The following is an 18,066-nucleotide window of genomic DNA, read 5'->3' as shown; positions in this document are numbered from 1 at the left end:
ATTTAATAACGGTATACAGAAAACAGAATACTGTATAGTAATATTATACAATAAATAGTATACCTTATAGTAATATTACAAAAATATAATTGTATACCATACAAATTTAGTATCCCAAATAACAGTATACCATAGCAATAGTATAGTCATAATATTACACCCCCTAAACACAACTCATCAAATATTGCACATTCCCATATTAAAGAGTTCAGTGTTTGTCTGATGTTTTTGTACAGGTTGCAAAATGTTTGTAATAGCAGAAAATGCACACTGCAGGGAGAGATTAGGCAACTTTATTGTAACACAATATAAATATGATAAATCATGCTGTAGAATTACATTTTATTTATTTCAGTAACGATACAATTAGAAAAAAGGTATCACAAAGATAAACAAGTAAAACGTAATTATATGAAGTGTTAATAACGTTAACTTTATTTAATGTATTTTGCTCTCAGAGAGTGTAAGAGACAATAAAGACTCCATTTGAAATTACCTACTTTATTTATGGGATCTCTAGAGGCATTATTTATAAAACAAATCCATTTCAACTTACTCTGTAGCCACAAGGATATGTTGGTGTCATCATGCTTCATTCTCTCTTTTTCAGGATTTGCAACAGCTTCAATTATACAGACTGACAGTTAAGGACAACATATTGTTTAGTTTGAACTTGAATCTGCCTCAATGAGTTGGGCCCACTTTTGACAATCATCCACTTGATAATATATAACATGTGTATGTATGAGATTTAATGGCAGATTAGCATAGTCCTGGCAGATTAAAACAAAACTTGCAACAAAGAAGATAAATAATTTCAAAATATACTTCACTAACGAAATTAAATGTAAAAAGAAAAATTCATGTGAAATAATGTTAATGTAAAATTCACACAAATCCAAATCATGCAAGTCGGAGGGTTCCTAATCCTATAAAATAAAAGGTAAAGGTAAGAATGTTTAAAATCTTCCAAATAAATAAAAAATAAATGATAAAAGACCTGCCAACCCTAAAAAGACCTCAATAAGGCAGTCAATGTGTTTTCTGCTTGACCAACTTTCAGTAGGGTTTAATGAAATATCATGCTCTGCTATTGTCAACTTTTAAACAGTTCAGAAGAGTAACCCGATGCAGAAAAAAGCAACACTATGTTCTAATTAACAGTTTGTCAAAGAACATTAATACCAGTAAAGTTTTCAGGAACTGCAATTCCAAAACCTAATGAGGTCAATGGCTCCTTGCTAAATTCTTCAACTTAATATAATCGTTTTTTAAAAAATAAATTTTCACATGATGGCATCAATTCTGTCATAAGCAATATTCAAACTGACATGACGTAACATGTACAATAAATGTAATGGCTGCCTATCCTGCCTTTTTTCCCTATGCATAGCCAAGAATATTAACATTACTTTTTATACTTCTGTGCCGACTGTGAACAATTACGATACTGATTATCTTATTCATCCTCAGCGTGCTGTCTTTTGGATTACATTTCTAGATAATGCCACAACGTATCACCAAAATCCTGATTATGCAGACATTTTGTATTAAAAGCATGGGCAAATTAAAACACTGAAACATTCTGTAAAGTTTGCCTGGTTCTCTGACCAACTCCAATTAATCTAATATGCCAGATTCAGAAAACCCGACATGTCAGCTTCTGGATTAGGCCTACAGTGTAAAACGTATCACATGTTATTTATGTTTTAGTGCTACATATTATTGCTCAAATAAGGGCCTTGTATAGCGTGTTCCAATGATGGCTGACATCGGAATGTGTAGTCAAAGTTTTGCAACGGTAGTTGAGGTATGCTGAAGTATGTTAGGTTTTAGTAGGGGGATATGTTTCTTGAATGAAATGAAATGTTGCTTACAGTTCTAAAAGGCGTAATATATTTATATTCTTTTTGTTAAAGAATAATACTTCAACTTAACCTGATTCAGCATTCCCAGCTTTCATCACTTGCCAGCCAACTAAAATGTAGGCCAACGAAACTTGAACACAGGTCAATTTGCTTGTGTGAGAATTTGAATTTCTTAGGAAAAAGACATCAGAGTAAGTAAAGCTGGACTAATACATTATAAGTTCAATTTGTAGAAAAGTGCCAATATAGTATGTCAACTGACATATTCCTGAAAATCTGATTTTCATTATGTCAGTTGACATCAAAACATACTAAACAGCACCATCACTTAGGCAGTAAGACCTCAACGCCCAAAACCTAAATATCAAGGCTGATGTCTAACATTGCAGCACTTCTTCTGGATATGACCAAAATGATTGTATTTTTGTATCTGACATGTCATTACTGGAAAAGCCATCACATCTGTCAAGCTGGGTAGAAGCGTTTATACTGCAATGTACTATGAATGAGGCAAAAGAATGCATTACAGGCAAACTGATCTATGCTTTAATGTCCAATTCTTCAAAAATGTTAGCAACCAGGAGACAGGACAGCACAAAAGTGCAAGAAATACTGTACATCTTTGTGATATATGGATCCCTCCCCAGTTTAAAGATGTGTTTAGTGGTCATATAAACCTGGTGGTTTCTCCTTATTATCTATTTGTTGAATGCTGTAAAGCAGTACTTGTTTACAAACTACAGCAAATCTTAGTCCAATACTGGATCAAATATATGTATGGGCTAATTGATGCTTACATGCGATACCTATAAGGCAATATACAAATAGAAATGGACATGGACATGCATGTACACTAATGTGATTTATGTTTGCTGTACCCTGATGAATTGATCTCTACATCTTTGCTGGTAGGAACCTTCAAGCTGACATGATTCATTAATGCAATGTAAAAAGGACAAGGATACAGGCTAAAACATCGTAGGACAAAGATGTGAGGTATTTCAGGGAATCAACAACTGGTCCTATTAGATTGTCATACTTCTGGATCTGATTCAACACCTGAAAGACAGGGATTTTGTACCATATAATGTAAACATTAATTTACACACAACTCTAAAACATTTTCCTTAAATGTGAAATGTATCAATATTCTCAGATAATGCAATACTATGTATTCAATTATTTACAAAGGTATCACATTTTGTGTTTTTGTAGAAAAAGAACTTATGACAACAAGATTTTTCAGTGTTTTTAAAATTTAAAGTTGGTAGGAACCACAAAATCAATAAAAATTAATATCCGTCATTTAAAAGTGACCTACAGTGAGCTATAAGCTGTATGTACATATTACTCTGAAAAATTATGCAATTAACACAGATATGAAATCCTCTATATAACATGAACTGTTTGCCATTTTTATTTGAAAATGTGTGAAAGCAAAACTAATATTTCATATTTTGATAAGAATTTAACCTGCATGTGAAGGATATCAATTTGAATATATGAAGAAATCAAAGATCTTAATTTTTGTTTCTAAATATTTTCATCTTGAAATTTTAGTCAGACTATACAAAAACTGTTTTACGTCAAAGGATAAAAAATCTGTTTTAAAGATAATAAAAATTTCCTAGTGTTTAGTTAACATTTTTAACCTTAAGTATGGCCAAATCATGTTCTATTACTTCATCTGAAATATCAGCATAAATGTATACCCTAACACACATTAATTACAGGATGTGTTCTTTACTCAGAAGCTGACCAACTATTACAAGAATTCTTTCAATGAATACTTGAATACCTACAGAATTTCAGAAAAGGCAAAGAATATGTGCAGATTAACTCTTACATAATCAAACAGAACTCCAGGGTTACTATGACTCAGTTTACCCAGCTGACGACCAGAAGGTTTCACATTTTCTTTGGACAGACGCCTGTAATTGAAACAACAATATACGATATATACCTACTTATAAGTTGGATCCAACTGCTAACAGCATAGGTCCAAAATCTGGCATCACATAGTGTGCTGGCAGATCTGGTACTATGGAGTCTATTGGGAATAGAACAAACAACACTGATAGATATGCTGTTGCATATGTGCTGGCAGACCTGGATCTATGCTGCCTGCAGTTGGACTCCGCTTTTGCATGAGTATATATGGTGCACAGATGTGACATTAAAATATAACAGTAAAATCAAAATATGAGACCATGCGGTAATTATTGTAACTATACAAATGATTTGCAAATCTGCTCCTCTTGTATATACATAAAATGAATCAATACAAATACATTTTTATTAACTTCAGTTCTACTAGGAGAACAATTATGCCATTGTTTTTCAAGAAATATAACCCATCTGCAAATAATTCTTTTATGGAATTAATTTCTCCCAATAAACTTCTTGTTATATAATGATCCACAAAACTGTGGATGTGACTACAAGGTAGATAATTACAAAAGCTTATTACTGTCAAATGATAACTATTTCTACTGCCTAGTCCATATGTGGTCTTTAAAGCAATTTTGTTCATACATACTTTGTCAGAAGCATCAGAATGTATACTAACTTCATGATGTATTTGGCCCTCTCCAGACAGTCAGCACGAACCTTGATTAGCCTGGGATGAACCATGTATGTCTCATTCTTCCAGTTACCATACACCCTGTATCTGATGACATGAAGAAAAGAAAAAAAAGTGGGGGTGTGATATAAACACATAAATGCACATATTTTTTCTGGTTGTTGTTGTTGTTGTTGTGGGGTTTAACGCCATTTTTCAGCACACGATTGGCTATGCATGGCGGCCAGTAATAATGGTGGAGGAAGAACCGGGGAAAACCCCGAGAAGAACCACCGACCCACGAGAAGCTACTGGCAAGCTTTCTCACATACCCACATTGGCCGAATCCTGGACTCGAACCCACGCAGACAGAGGTGAGATGGCAGTGTATTTTTTCTGGTAAATTATGTTTCTCTGAGAATACATACCCAATCACGTTAAGCCCACTCCCTCCCAAAATGTTCATCTTTCTGGTCTATATCATATGTGTATCTACCCAGTTTTGTTAATTTCATGCATTTTAGTGGCTATGTTTGTATTTCATTATCAATAAGTGCTCAACATAAAGTACTGTCTCACCTGTGAATGGAATTAATATATACTCCGATAATGACTTTCTAAGCACTTACTTTATAGTGTCAAGCCGTTACTATGTGCTGTTAATCAAATAAGTTAGTTGTTATGTAGAATGTTGTAAAATGAATTCATAATGTAACAGTATGTAAAATCACATCATGTCAAAATATGTAAAAAAAAACACATTTTGTATTCACTTTAATTTTGTGAAAAGCAATTTAAATACAATTATTATTTCATAAAGGACTGTAAATAATAAACAGATTATAGTCTCTGTACTTTTTGGATACTGTGGTGTTGCCTTAAGTACATGGAGCTCACTAATCCACCCTGTTCTACTTCATTTTCAACCAACTGTATAATCACTATAACTGTACTAATGCTAATAAACAAAAATATCTGCATATAAACTCTGGACACTGAGTCAATAATCACCAAGTTTTAGTTGAATACAGCAACTATTGTTGAAGATATGTTACCTTCAAGACACAACAAAGGACTTTAACACTGTTGGCTAAAGCTGTTAACTGAGACCTGGGTACACGGATACCCACCCACTGATGTGTGTGTGATTTGGAATTTTAATGTAGCTTTAACAATATTTCAGTCAAATCACTATGATTCTGCAGTGTGGCAGTTTATAGTGATGTAGCATCATGTCCCACCCAGTCACATTATCCTGACATGAGACCAAACAGTCCTAACACTAACCTCTTAATGCTGAGCATCAAGTGAGGCAGCTGCTAGTACCATTTTTAATAAGTCTTTGGTAAGACTCGATTTGGATTCTAACTCATGACCTCCTGCATCCAAGGCAGATGCTCTAACCACTTAGGTCAAGAAAGCAGTCAGTACCCATTGTAATAACCCCTGGTAATAAAATGGGCAACTGGGTACCTGCATAACAAAAAAGAAAAAAAAATGTTTCCAAGTTCAGATCAAAGACATCTGGTGACATCTGGAGCAAGTGAGACACAGAATAACAAGTTCAGTTCGAGGTTTCTGTCATGTGAATATTAGCTGCTGCACATTTATCAATCATTAGACATACATCTAATTTCCTTATTTTATATTTATAGTAACTGTGGATGAAAGTTCCAAGAAAACAAATAGGTTTCTTGAATGTGAAACCATGTGTCACAGAGTCATCATATTTTTATACACATTTACATAGTGGACCAGTCTATATTTTTTTTAATGCTGCTAAATGTTAAGCAAAACAGGTTTTATCGATGTGACTCCTGGATGTTATATGGCTGAAAAATGTAAACCGAGAGGGATTTTATTAAACTTAAAAACATGTCGCATCAGGAAAAGGACATAATAGCACTTTACAAATTTTGAAAGAAGAATTTGACAGTGATGCAATACAGCATTCATCATCTGCAGATTTCATGACCATTCAGAGATAGTTAGTCACGAAGACTAGTTTTAGTTAGAGTTACATAAAATAATTTATCAATTTGTTTTCTGCCTAAACTCTTATACTAATCCACATTGATTTAGCCAACTTGTGGCGAGAATTTTAACCTTGGATCAAGTAGCAAAACTAAATGTACATTTTTCATAGGTTTTTCTGTAATTATGGCATGTAATATATAGATTGCTCTTTTCATGCACAGGTTACGCTTTATTGCCACTTATATTAATAATAATTATCCTTGTACCTCTAATGGGGATTGGCATGTATAAACCTACAACAAAGCTGTTCAGGTTCGCATATAATACTATTTCCCTTTGATTGGGTACCCGGGTAACTGACCATTTGGATCAATGAGTACCCAGTTGATTTTGTTGTTGTTGTTGTAGTGTTTAATGCCATTTTTAAGTACACGATAGGCTATACATGGAGACCAGTATTAATGGTGGAGGAAGAACCCGGAATAAACCCCGGAAAGAACCACTGACCCACGAGAAGCTACTGGCAAGCTTTCTCACATACCGTCACTGGCTGAATCTGAGACTCGAACCCACACAAGCACAGGTGAGATGGCAGTGATCCGTAACGGAGAGCGCTTTAGACCACTTCGGGCCCCTGAGTACCCCGTTGATATTTCCTACAAGTTTGACAGCTCTGCTACTGATGCTGGTGAAAAAATCCTAAGCATGTCTAGCTGATAACAGGCAAAACAAAAATATAATGTACATGCATCAATATACTATCCAGAGATTACTTTTTACCTGAGAGGTGGGTCTTACACCTTTATCAGTGAAAACCAAATGTTGATATGACCATTCATTCAGAAGGAGTAGAAACAGCATCATTTTTCATACTGGATGTCCAAGCTACAGCATTTTCATTTAGAACCAACCTGAATAAATGTGTGTTAAGTTTAATATCAATCCTCCAAGTAGTTTAGAAGCAGTAGGATATAAAACACGTGGAAATGGAAAGATGGATGAGGGACAACAGACCATCATTATTAGCTCATCTGATCTATTACCACTAGAGTTAAAAATAACTTAAACAAAATCAGAATTGTGTTGTACCTTATTTCATAAGGGAAGAGTCTGAGTAGTGTCCACAGCTCTTCTGCAATACAGCAATTACAAGGTTGTAGCGAGAGGCTGGGAAGTAAAATCTCATCAATCACATTCAGGAAACCAAAGTATGCAATTTCATCCTCTGGGGTCAAACCTCCTTTTATTCGCTAAAAAAGTAACAATCAATCAATTATAATACAACTGTTTCAACTGTTTCCTGCCTGTAAATCTGTTACAGAATAAAATTAATACAAATGTGCATGATATAGGAAAACATATAGTCCTTACACAAACAAACAGTACTTTCAAGCAAAATATGACCAAGTAAAAATAAAAAATGTATTATCAAGCTAAACACAACAATGGTAGACTAAAAAGCAGGCACAAGAGAAAGGTATAAAAAATGATGTATGGATAAGGTATAAAACAGAAAGATGTTTTGTATGAGTATACAATTTTTTTTAAAGAACAATCAATCTGTTATTATCAATGTAATCCTAGATATTAACCAGATCAAGAGTCGAGATTAAGTGGATTTTTCTTTTTTCTGCAAATCTATTAACTACTGTGTTGTCCAGGCAAGCATTAACATCAAAGGATTGCAAACACAAGTACCCCATGTTTTGTTTAAAATAAAATGAAAACTACTAGGAATAAGTGTTCTGACATTTGACTGGCGATAAGGCATGGATTAAACTGATGGTTTTCAAATACTGTAATGTTTTCACTACCCAGAAAAAGAATTTTGATTCTTATGCTAAATTTATAACCCGTCCCCCAATGTAATAATTTGTGATTTACAAGGGGAAATCAGCCCTGTGAAAACTTAAATATAAAACAGATGACCTTTAATAAAGTAGTTAAAAATTGAACCCATTTGACAATGACTGGATTCAAATAAAGAAAGTCATTTTCATAGGTACCTTTGTCATGAATGATTTTCCAAGTCGGATAAACTTGACCAGTAATATGGGATCACAGAAGGTATAAGGACCAAGGTACATTGCCATGGGAATGATCCTGTGATAGAGTTCACGGAAATTGTTGACTCTCTCAATTGATGCTCTTGTATTGTTTTGTTCACTGATCCTGGCTTTATGAATTGCAGGAGTTAGGCCACTATTTCTGTTGAAAAAAGAATAAACATAAACACCAAAGCAAAATATTCTTAAATGTTTTCCCACTTATACAAAACCCAAACCCGCACCTGCAATCCTCATACCCTTATACCATGAATATATCTGGACAGAAATTCTTATTATACATATATTCTGTAACTGCAAAACAAAATTAAGTATAAACAGAGCGGGTTTCCCATGGACAACCAATAATACTTACTGAAGCTTAAATAGTTTAAAGTCATACAAATTAAACCAGCTGGAATACACTACACCAAGTTTATCAAAGGAAACTATATAGTGACTGTCTGTTTCACAAGCATTGTCCCACATAACTACAAACAAGCTGTTTCCACAAATTGTGCAAAAGCTGTGGTGTTAAATCTAAATAAATCATCTAAAATGAGTAGCATGATACTTAATTTTGTTTAAATGTCAAAAGTTTTAAAACTATGGCAGAAATTAATTTCCTGAATATCTTGAAATAAAGCCAATAATGAACCATAACTATCTCATAAGGAACTGAAGTCACATGTATCTCTGACTGCCTATAACAAAACAGGAGGAAATTGTTTACTGACAATTTTTCCAGAATATTTTTAATTACATGATTTAAAGGTCTGACTATCACATTTATAACATGAAAGGAAAAATAAATGTCTTATTGTTGTGCACAGGTAAGTTCCTATGCTATAGGAACAAAGAACTGATATATTACTTCCCTGACAAATATTGGTTCCAAGATGCACTCTCTCACACTGGCAAACCGTGTTATGATTTATAATTCTAAAACAATACATTCAAAACATCACTGACACTAGTCGCATCAGAATAATACTTTTATATCAGATACTGTAGGCAGGACAAAAATGAGGACTTACTCTCTGTACAAAGGATCAATAATGGTGTGAATCAAAGCACAGAGTGAGGTAGCAACAGGGCGATGTGCAACAGCAAAAAACTCTGGAAGCCTATCCAAGATGTTCTTGGCTTTCTCCCAAGCTCCAATATTGAGTAAAGCTTCAACAAGGCCAAGCTTCTGATTGTTGTCATGCTGAAAGTAAAGTTAAAAGTTTTGATTATTTTCTAACAAAATGAATTACTAAACCATTTTATTGGGACAACATATGAGCATTTAATGAGTATCCTGAATGGCACGTTATATACTCACCCCCATGGGTGATTCCAAAGTGTACTGATCAACAGGTCAGAATGACTAGGACCTTTGAAAATCAATGGCTTTTGAAAATACATGTAATTAAACAAAAAATTTACAAACTGTTGAGGTTACAGAAAAGTCACTGCTCGTTTCACTCTAAGGTTGGTTCAATAAATATTTGTCTTCACAAATCAAAATGTTTTGAAAAATTTATTCTAACTAGCTTAAACACATCAAGCAAGCTTCTTCTTTAATGAGTACAACAAGTAAATCCTAGTGTTAGATTCATGGGGGTTTGCTGTTTTTCAAGAACTTTCCAAGGAGTTTTGTTTTCACTAAATTAAATTCAAGGGATATCTTGGGAAAATTCAAGGAGTTGTCAAGAATTCTTATTTTTTCCCCTGATTTTTCCTGGAGATTTAATGCGTAGTGAAGAATGCAACTTCTGGTCAACAGAGAGCAGCATTAAAGAAAATATTTATGGAGTTTAGGACACTGACAAAGCATAAGTGTGATCTGGTTGGGTTTTGTTAATGTCATGTGTACCAAAAGTTCTAGTCATTTCTTTCAAATGCAAAATAACCTACTGTATATTCCCTAATTAACACCCCCATGGGGAACTGCATTTTCCAATCTGGGAAATGGGTGGGGGCATTTATTTGAGCACAATAATAAAAGCTTACGTTGTTCTTTTGATGTACTCTTTATAATGACACGTGCATCTGCGGATCTATCTGCCCCTGAATTCAGTCGTAAATATCAACACAGCTAAAATGATCAATCAATCAACATATTTGCCCACTCAGCAGCTGGTTGAAGAAGTACTGGTAAGTCTTTGAATTTGCCATCCAGCTACTGTGTCATGTTTAACACTGCATGTGTGCCTGTGTCTTTAATAATTTATACACCAATATATACAATGTAACAGTGTGATCAACTGAGACTGCTGCAGCATTTTTTTTTTAATCATAGATCTGAAAAGGTACTGAAAAGCACTATGATACATTGACTGTTCATACGTCTAATATGCTTAAATTCAGTATTGGTGATTCATTACCGGATCGATCTTAACATTTTCCTCCTCCTTTTTCTCTTCACTAGACTTGTCCCCTCCTAGCGAGACAACAGTCAACTTCCTAGCATACTGCTTTGCCTCTGCCATCTCAGTGGCACTAAACTCCATGATTACTCCATCACTAGGGGCCAACTGCAAGACAAATATATGTACACTCCATAATCATATGAAGAAAAGTGTAGGCATGGGTGTTGTGTCACAATTTTTTTTTATCTCTGAAGTAATCCATTTTTAAATACCATTCCTGCCAACCCTATTAAGACATTCTCAGTCATTTTTTTCCTTAAGTCACACTAGCTTTTCGTAAGGTGTAACAAATATCATGTACTGCTATTGTCAAGCTAGAAAACTTGCGTTTAAAAGTGTGATTCAAGACTGTGGCAGTGATGGGAAACATTGTGTCCATTATTTGTAAAGTATATTTAATTACCGCCAGTAGTTTCACAAACAACAGTTCCAAACCCTTTGAGTTCAATGGCTTGTTGCCATCTCTGTTTCACATAATCCTTAAAAATGTTTTAAATTTCATGTGGCAGTGGCAATCATCTTTCACAATTTCAATGAATCTAATATGAAACCTGGATCCAAATCAAACATGGATAAGACAGTATCAGGATTTTACTGCAAACCATCTCATTTTTTAAAGTTTATGCTTTTACTCCAGAAGTCCATATTTTATGGGTCATTTCCTCAAGACTTACAACAAAATCATAAGGGTGGGCAGGTCTGAAGAATTGCTACAAAGCAATGAAAATTATGTGCACATTTAACTCAAACAAATCAAATACAAATTCCATTCAGAATCTCTACTTTAGTTTATACTGCTGTGGATGTATCTAAATAGCTAGCCTTGAATTTATAAGCATATATGGAAAATGAACTTGATAGTCATTATTCTTTTCCCTTGATAAATAGTGAATCCTTTCTTTTTATCTTCAGCAAAATAAAGGTAAATGAAAAGAATATGAAACATGTTTTTCCTGACTATTGTTTTTGTTTGTAAAAAGGCAACAGAATATGAATCTTCAGTTGTTGCAAACAACTACTGAATAGTTAGTATAGCACTAACCACAGTATTAATCAATGCACCAACCACTGAAATACTGTATTAATCAATGCACTAACCACTGTATTTAATCAATGCACCAACCACTGAAATACTGTATTAATCAATGCACTAACCACTGTATTTAATCAATGCACCAACCACTGAAATACTGTATTAATCAATGCACTAACCACTGTATTAATCAATGCACCAGCTACTGTAGTAATCAATGCACTAACCACTGTATTTAATCAAAGCACCAACCACAGTATTAATCAATGCACCAACCACTGAAATACTGTATTAATCAATGCACTAACCACTGTATTTAATCAAAGCACCATCCACTGTATTAATCAATGCACAAGCCACTGTAGTAATCAATGCACTAACCAGTGTTTTAATAAATCAACAGATTAGAATACAAGGTTAATAACTCTCAGAATATATATCACATTGTTAGAAGTTCATGCATAACCTATGACTTGATTCATCTGATGTCATTGTTGCTAATAATAAAATGTACAAATGGTTTGTACAATATCATTTAAGTTTCAGTAAGGCTATTTGACCAAATATAATCAATCTGGAGGGTGACAAAAAAAACTTTCCCCATTTTATCTCACTTATCCCTTGGAATAAGAGTCACCCGATATCAATTCTATCCTAACACCACAAATGCTTTCTCAGTATGGAAAGATTCTATTGTTTATATCCCTAACTTACATGAGGATAGAGCCCATCCAGATCAATTAGGTCATTCTTCAACAGGACTGCAGCTAGTCTAAACAAAGACGATGGAGTCTCCTCATTCTGTAAAAGGAATATAAAATTGTTACAGACCATGCGATAGAATTGTATGACACTGAAATTTGAAGTAACTAATGCAGTGAGTTTTGCAAAGCACAGAAGGTGTGTGTGTGTTTGTGTCTACAGTGTGTATGATATGTGACTGGCACAATACCCTCTCACAGGGTGTCTGCAAATAGTCTTCAATGTATCATGTGCAGGTGTTCTTTATGCATGCATGTATGTAATAACAGGTTTCAATATATTGTGATTTCAACTGCTGCGGATTTTACTCACTGCATAAAACTGAAACTTGAATCCAAGTATATGACATAGGGTTGTTTGCTCCCTGACATACTCTTTCAACAGAGACACAAAAAATGATTCCTGTTCAATTCGGCACTCAAAGGATTCCAATATGATATCCAACACTCTGTTTGGATCCAAATTGAAGCAACCTGAAATGTACAAAGAAATAGAAATGAAACAATCTTCTACGGTGTTTTTATCATTAGTATGAACAAGTAAATAATCAAATAAAGAAAACTGTTAAAACGTGTTCTTGAAACATTAAAGCCTTACCAGTGCAGAAAAACTTGCTTAAATACAAAACTTAACATGTAATAGACGGACAAGCATAACACTATATGCCCCGACAAATTAGGAATAAAAATCATAAGAAACAGCCAATTCTGCTGGTTGTTGGTATTAAACAAGAACAGTGACAAACTTCGATGGCATCTTAGTTTTGATCAAAGGCAAAATAAACTAAAAAAAAAGAAACCAATCATACTTACCTATAAGTGACTTAATGTTCTGAAGCACCTGCTGAATTGTAATCTTCTCTGAAATCTCTTGGTTCAGTTCTGTTATTAGTTTGGCATAGCCCTCACTCTCCTCTCGCAACAGATTGAATTTTTGTTGCTTGTAGCTGAAATCATAATGATAAAATGACTGCAGTATATTTCTAAACTTTTTGTAATATCTGAAGCACTACAGCAGGCATTTAAGATTTAGATCAAGAGGTTACTGCACAAATTCCACCCAAGTTATTGCTGTGAGCTCTTCAGCAAAGCATTTGATCTCAATTAATCCACTGACAAAGCTGTAAACTGGTATGAGCATCCCTTATAAGCAAATGACAAAAAATGGTCACTTCATGCCAACTTCAGTCAAAAGCTTGCGCATAAGATTTGATGACATCACCATTGAAAACACGAGTAGTTAACACCATACTACGTCACGCTGTCTTCAGGCCAAGTTTGCCAATCAATGTATATTCCAGCAACCCAGCTGTTCACCAATATTCACCCTAATGCATGCTTTTTCTTCTCCGATCTGCTCTAGAAAAGTGGGCCTCCCTATATTCAATCCTTCCTGAATCATGTTTGTGCACCTCATGGAAATGATTTTATTACATTTGTTGCATAAGTAATTTGTTGAATGTATCACATCACTTCTTTGGTGCACTCGGAATTGTGAGCAACTTCAATGACTGATTAAGGGGTGGCACCTCTTAATTCTAACTGAACATCTTTAACCCTAACATCTTAATTATTTTAATTTACAGTTTATGTCAGACAAATGATGAAATTTATGAAAAATGGCAGCATTGGGGCTTTAGCAAGAAGATTTAGCCATGTATTTCCAAATATATTTCTTTTCATGATGACTGGTTGCTGGCTTGGAATGGGGAAATAAAAACTATGTGCTTTTCCCCAAGGGCACATACAGGCAGCTGACCCAGACTGGTCTGGGTGGGTAATGAACCTACAGCCCTTGGAGTACAAGCCCAACACTCTACCAACCAAAATGCCACTGATATGTCCTTCTTCCACGATGTCACAAGTTTATATCTTCATGTTAACCTTTATTTGTGTAGGATATGTATTGAGCATATTGTCTTACTGACATAAAAACAAGTTTGAAATTCTACAGCTTTTTCTCAAGGTAGGCATACTTACAAGATTGGTTTCATTTGAAATTTTTAGGGCATATGATGGGGAAAATCCATGTTTTTCAGTCAATTACATACATTATACCAGTGCTGTCAAACCCGCTGATTTTAAATGGCCCACCAGAGCTTGAGCAGCTATAGAGTTGTTGCTTTTCAGTTTTCTGCTACGGCCCTCGGCTTCAAGAAAAACATTTTTCAGTGGCCCATGGTGTCAAAAAGGTTGGACAGCACTGCATTATACCATAGATTTCATTAAGAAAATTTCCTACATTCCTTGATCATATTAAATTTAAACAGTGTAAAAGAAGCAAATTGCGAAAACTGCTGAGATCTTGAAAAACATGTGAAATACTTACTATAATCTTGTTTTGATCTTTACATACTTCTGCTGGAAAAGCTGTCTGGATGGAATAAGCCCAGAATTTTCCAGCAATTCATGATCTAAACGTTCCTTTAGCACTGCCTCTGGTATAAAAGCCTGAAAGAAAAAGCTAGCAAAATAAATAACGCATAAAAGATGAAACAAAATCATAAATAACACAAATGTTAGTTTCCAACAGCATCTTTGGGAGAAAAAAATAAAGATATCAGCTGACTGTGACACAGTAAATTACTGCTCACTGCAAAATATTTCACCAAAAAAGTCATTTAAGTGTTGTAGTTTTCATTTGAGCTCAGTGCCTGGGTTCAGTTTTTATTTTGAAAAGTACTTGACGTAAGCCCATGCTGGATCCATCCACTTTTGAGGGCACTTTTTATGTCCCAATGAATTTGACTATAACCTTCCAAAATTTCATCAATTTGTAGAGGTGGCACTGTTGAATGTTGGAGATTTCAATATTACCTTTATATTGACAAGACCCAACATGGGTTTCACTGTCAGTGTTTTTCTTCAATAAAGTGTTTTTCTTGACGAATGTCGTGGCCAGCCAAGGTCAGTGTGACCTTGGGAAAGGCATTTAGCTCTCATCTCCTCTGCATGGTATAGCCTATTACACCACTCCCTCGATAACTCATGCCCTGATAACTCGCAAACCCGCTTATAACGTGGTGTCAGGCGTGGATCCCATTTTTTAAACCAGAACATACCCCTAAAATTTATCCCTATTTGTTGAACTTGAAGAAAACATGATCAAAATTGGAAATGGAAACTTTGATGTATCTTTTGTTATATCGTTGAAAACTGTAGACAGGACCTGGAAATTTTAATCAACACTATGAAATAACAAATTTAAAAATAGCTCATACAATTTTTTACATTTTCTTTCCAAACGACATTCCTAGCACACCGCAATTAACGATATGTAAGGAAATTTTGATCAATGAAAATGTCACTTATGCCAAGTGGAGGCAGTACTTTAATAAATAAATACAAATTAAATAATTTTTTTATCAATTTAAATTTGTGTTCTATTTCCATCTTTTAGTTCCTTTTAAGTGTAATCATCATAAATGCAATGTTTCCTCTTGTAATTAAACATAAAATACGTGAATCTACCATAACAGCTATGTCTGCGAGCGTTTCTCTGAGAACCTAATTAAGTGCCACCCGTGTTTTGATAACTGACTTGCGGAAGTATCTGTTGTATTGTTGCACTGAATTAAAAGCTGGCCTCCTTTGTATTATCACACTAATTATGTCTTTTGAATTAAAACAAAAGGAGGTGGAAAAAGGAGTTTTGATGTAAATGTGACACAAAATAAATGTCGCGTGTTTTTTTTTAAGAAAAAGGAATCTTGTTTGGTGGTGTATCAACAGTAAATCTAGTTCCAAAATTATGGACTACCGATTTGGCAAGATACTACTAAACACCACTACAGGTACCAGACTCATAGCTGCCAACCTTCCAGGTTCACAATTAGTGAAAATAGGGATAAAAAGTAATGAATTTGGACATGAATTAGTGAAAAATACCATGACAATAACTCCATCCACTCTGACCGTCAATACTACACTACATCAAGATTGCAATATAAAACTAAAACACTATATATATGCAGAAATATTTATTTATCAAGACATGAAAATGTGGCAGACTTGAACTTCCTCAACTGCTTGATCGTAAATTTGCTTTCTAAACAGTTCAGACTTCTTGCCCACTGGTTGATCTTGATGACTAAAATTATTAACAAATTTTCTGCAGCTAAGGAGGCCCTAAAGTCTGTCTTATTTTTCCTCACTAGGTGACTTACCTGGCCCAGCAATCCCACAAATGAATTGAACCTTTCTCTTTGAGATTTATCTTCATCTCCACTGGACAGCTCAACATCTTAAAAATCAAAATGATAAAGAAAAGATGTCTGATCAAACATATATGCTATCTCAGCGGTGCACAACCCATGCCCACGGGCTGGATCTGGCCCATGGATGTGTTCTGTCTAGCCCTCAGGGCAAATAAAAACAACACAGAAATCTGGCTTGTGAACAGTAATTATATTAAAGAAATTAGTGTTTGAGGCCCTCGAGTGGTCTTAGAAAATGCAATCTTGCCCTTGGCCAAAAAAGGTTGTGCTATCTATTCATGCTTGAGTTGATACATTTAAATCAACACTCAGAATGCATGAACATTACATTATAAAATCCATGTGTGTCTGGCAAGGATTAATCAATAAAAATACTACCAGAAAGTGTAACTTTTTATGACAGATTATAAATCAAAGACACATTTCTGATGAAATTTAATTCAAAACTTAGGTCAAGTGAGAATAAATGCTTAATTTGGTCCTTTTGTAAATGCCTGTTAAAGTAAAATAAAACAAAATTTAAATCATAAGGCAACAAATGCATTCCAAACTCTTAAACTTTTTATGTTGAATCTACAATTGATGGTTAATATCTTGAAATCTTTTAACTGAGTAAGCATTTGACAATTGATATCATTAAAAAGATCATTTTTTGAGAGCATTTAGGAATCAATTTGTAGAACTCAAGTTAATTTTACCATTAGTAAGTAAGCATTGAATTTATCAACCACAACCATGAAAGGACTGATATTCATTACCTTTCTCAACAAAGGTACAGTATTAGTTTGCTTCCAGCTTCAAAACTTAGATTTTTAAGCTTGTAAACCAAATCATATTTTTCTTAGATTGCAAAAATATGGCTGGGGTACACAATTAATGGAAGACAATTATAAGTATCTACAGTCTAAGTTAAACAAAAATAATAACTGATCTGAACTCACCAACAATGCTGATGACATCAGTAAGCAGTGAAGGAACATGTTGGTACAGAAGCTGCAAAAGAAATGGTACTAATAAATGATTAGACATCATCTTCCATGTCTCTTACAAATTAGGACAATTCATTTTAGTTATTAAAACAAAAAAATACAGCAGCATGAGAAATAGATTTCAAATATAGGACAGAATTTTGTGGAAATTTGCAACCCAACAGGAGAAAGTACCATAAAGAATTTGTGTTTTTGA

The 18,066-nt window shown here is 34.3% G+C and overlaps 1 protein-coding gene across 2 annotated transcripts in view; it reads right to left on the bottom strand.

The window, feature by feature from the left end:
• LOC149798387 (THO complex subunit 2-like) overlaps positions 1–18,066 on the bottom strand; it is a 124,282-nt gene that overhangs the window by 92,806 nt on the left and 13,410 nt on the right. For both annotated transcript variants that reach the window (XM_089963569.1, XM_089963570.1), the window contains exons 3-16: positions 17,823–17,874; positions 16,831–16,907; positions 14,994–15,115; positions 13,478–13,611; positions 12,978–13,138; positions 12,618–12,704; positions 10,826–10,975; positions 9,491–9,663; positions 8,415–8,616; positions 7,498–7,658; positions 4,438–4,539; positions 3,715–3,799; positions 2,834–2,927; positions 557–637 (exon numbers count right to left, since the gene is read on the bottom strand). In XM_089963569.1, coding sequence (XP_089819695.1) covers positions 557–637; positions 2,834–2,927; positions 3,715–3,799; positions 4,438–4,539; positions 7,498–7,658; positions 8,415–8,616; positions 9,491–9,663; positions 10,826–10,975; positions 12,618–12,704; positions 12,978–13,138; positions 13,478–13,611; positions 14,994–15,115; positions 16,831–16,907; positions 17,823–17,874 — 1,681 coding nt within the window. The remainder of the gene's footprint in view (positions 1–556; positions 638–2,833; positions 2,928–3,714; positions 3,800–4,437; positions 4,540–7,497; positions 7,659–8,414; positions 8,617–9,490; positions 9,664–10,825; positions 10,976–12,617; positions 12,705–12,977; positions 13,139–13,477; positions 13,612–14,993; positions 15,116–16,830; positions 16,908–17,822; positions 17,875–18,066) is intronic.

This window comes from Sinohyriopsis cumingii, chromosome 6 (genome assembly GCF_028554795.1).
Source record: "Sinohyriopsis cumingii isolate HCF-2022 chromosome 6, ASM2855479v2, whole genome shotgun sequence".
NCBI classification, from domain to species: Eukaryota; Metazoa; Mollusca; class Bivalvia; order Unionida; family Unionidae; genus Sinohyriopsis; species Sinohyriopsis cumingii.
This window is presented reverse-complemented; position numbering and strand designations above follow the sequence as displayed.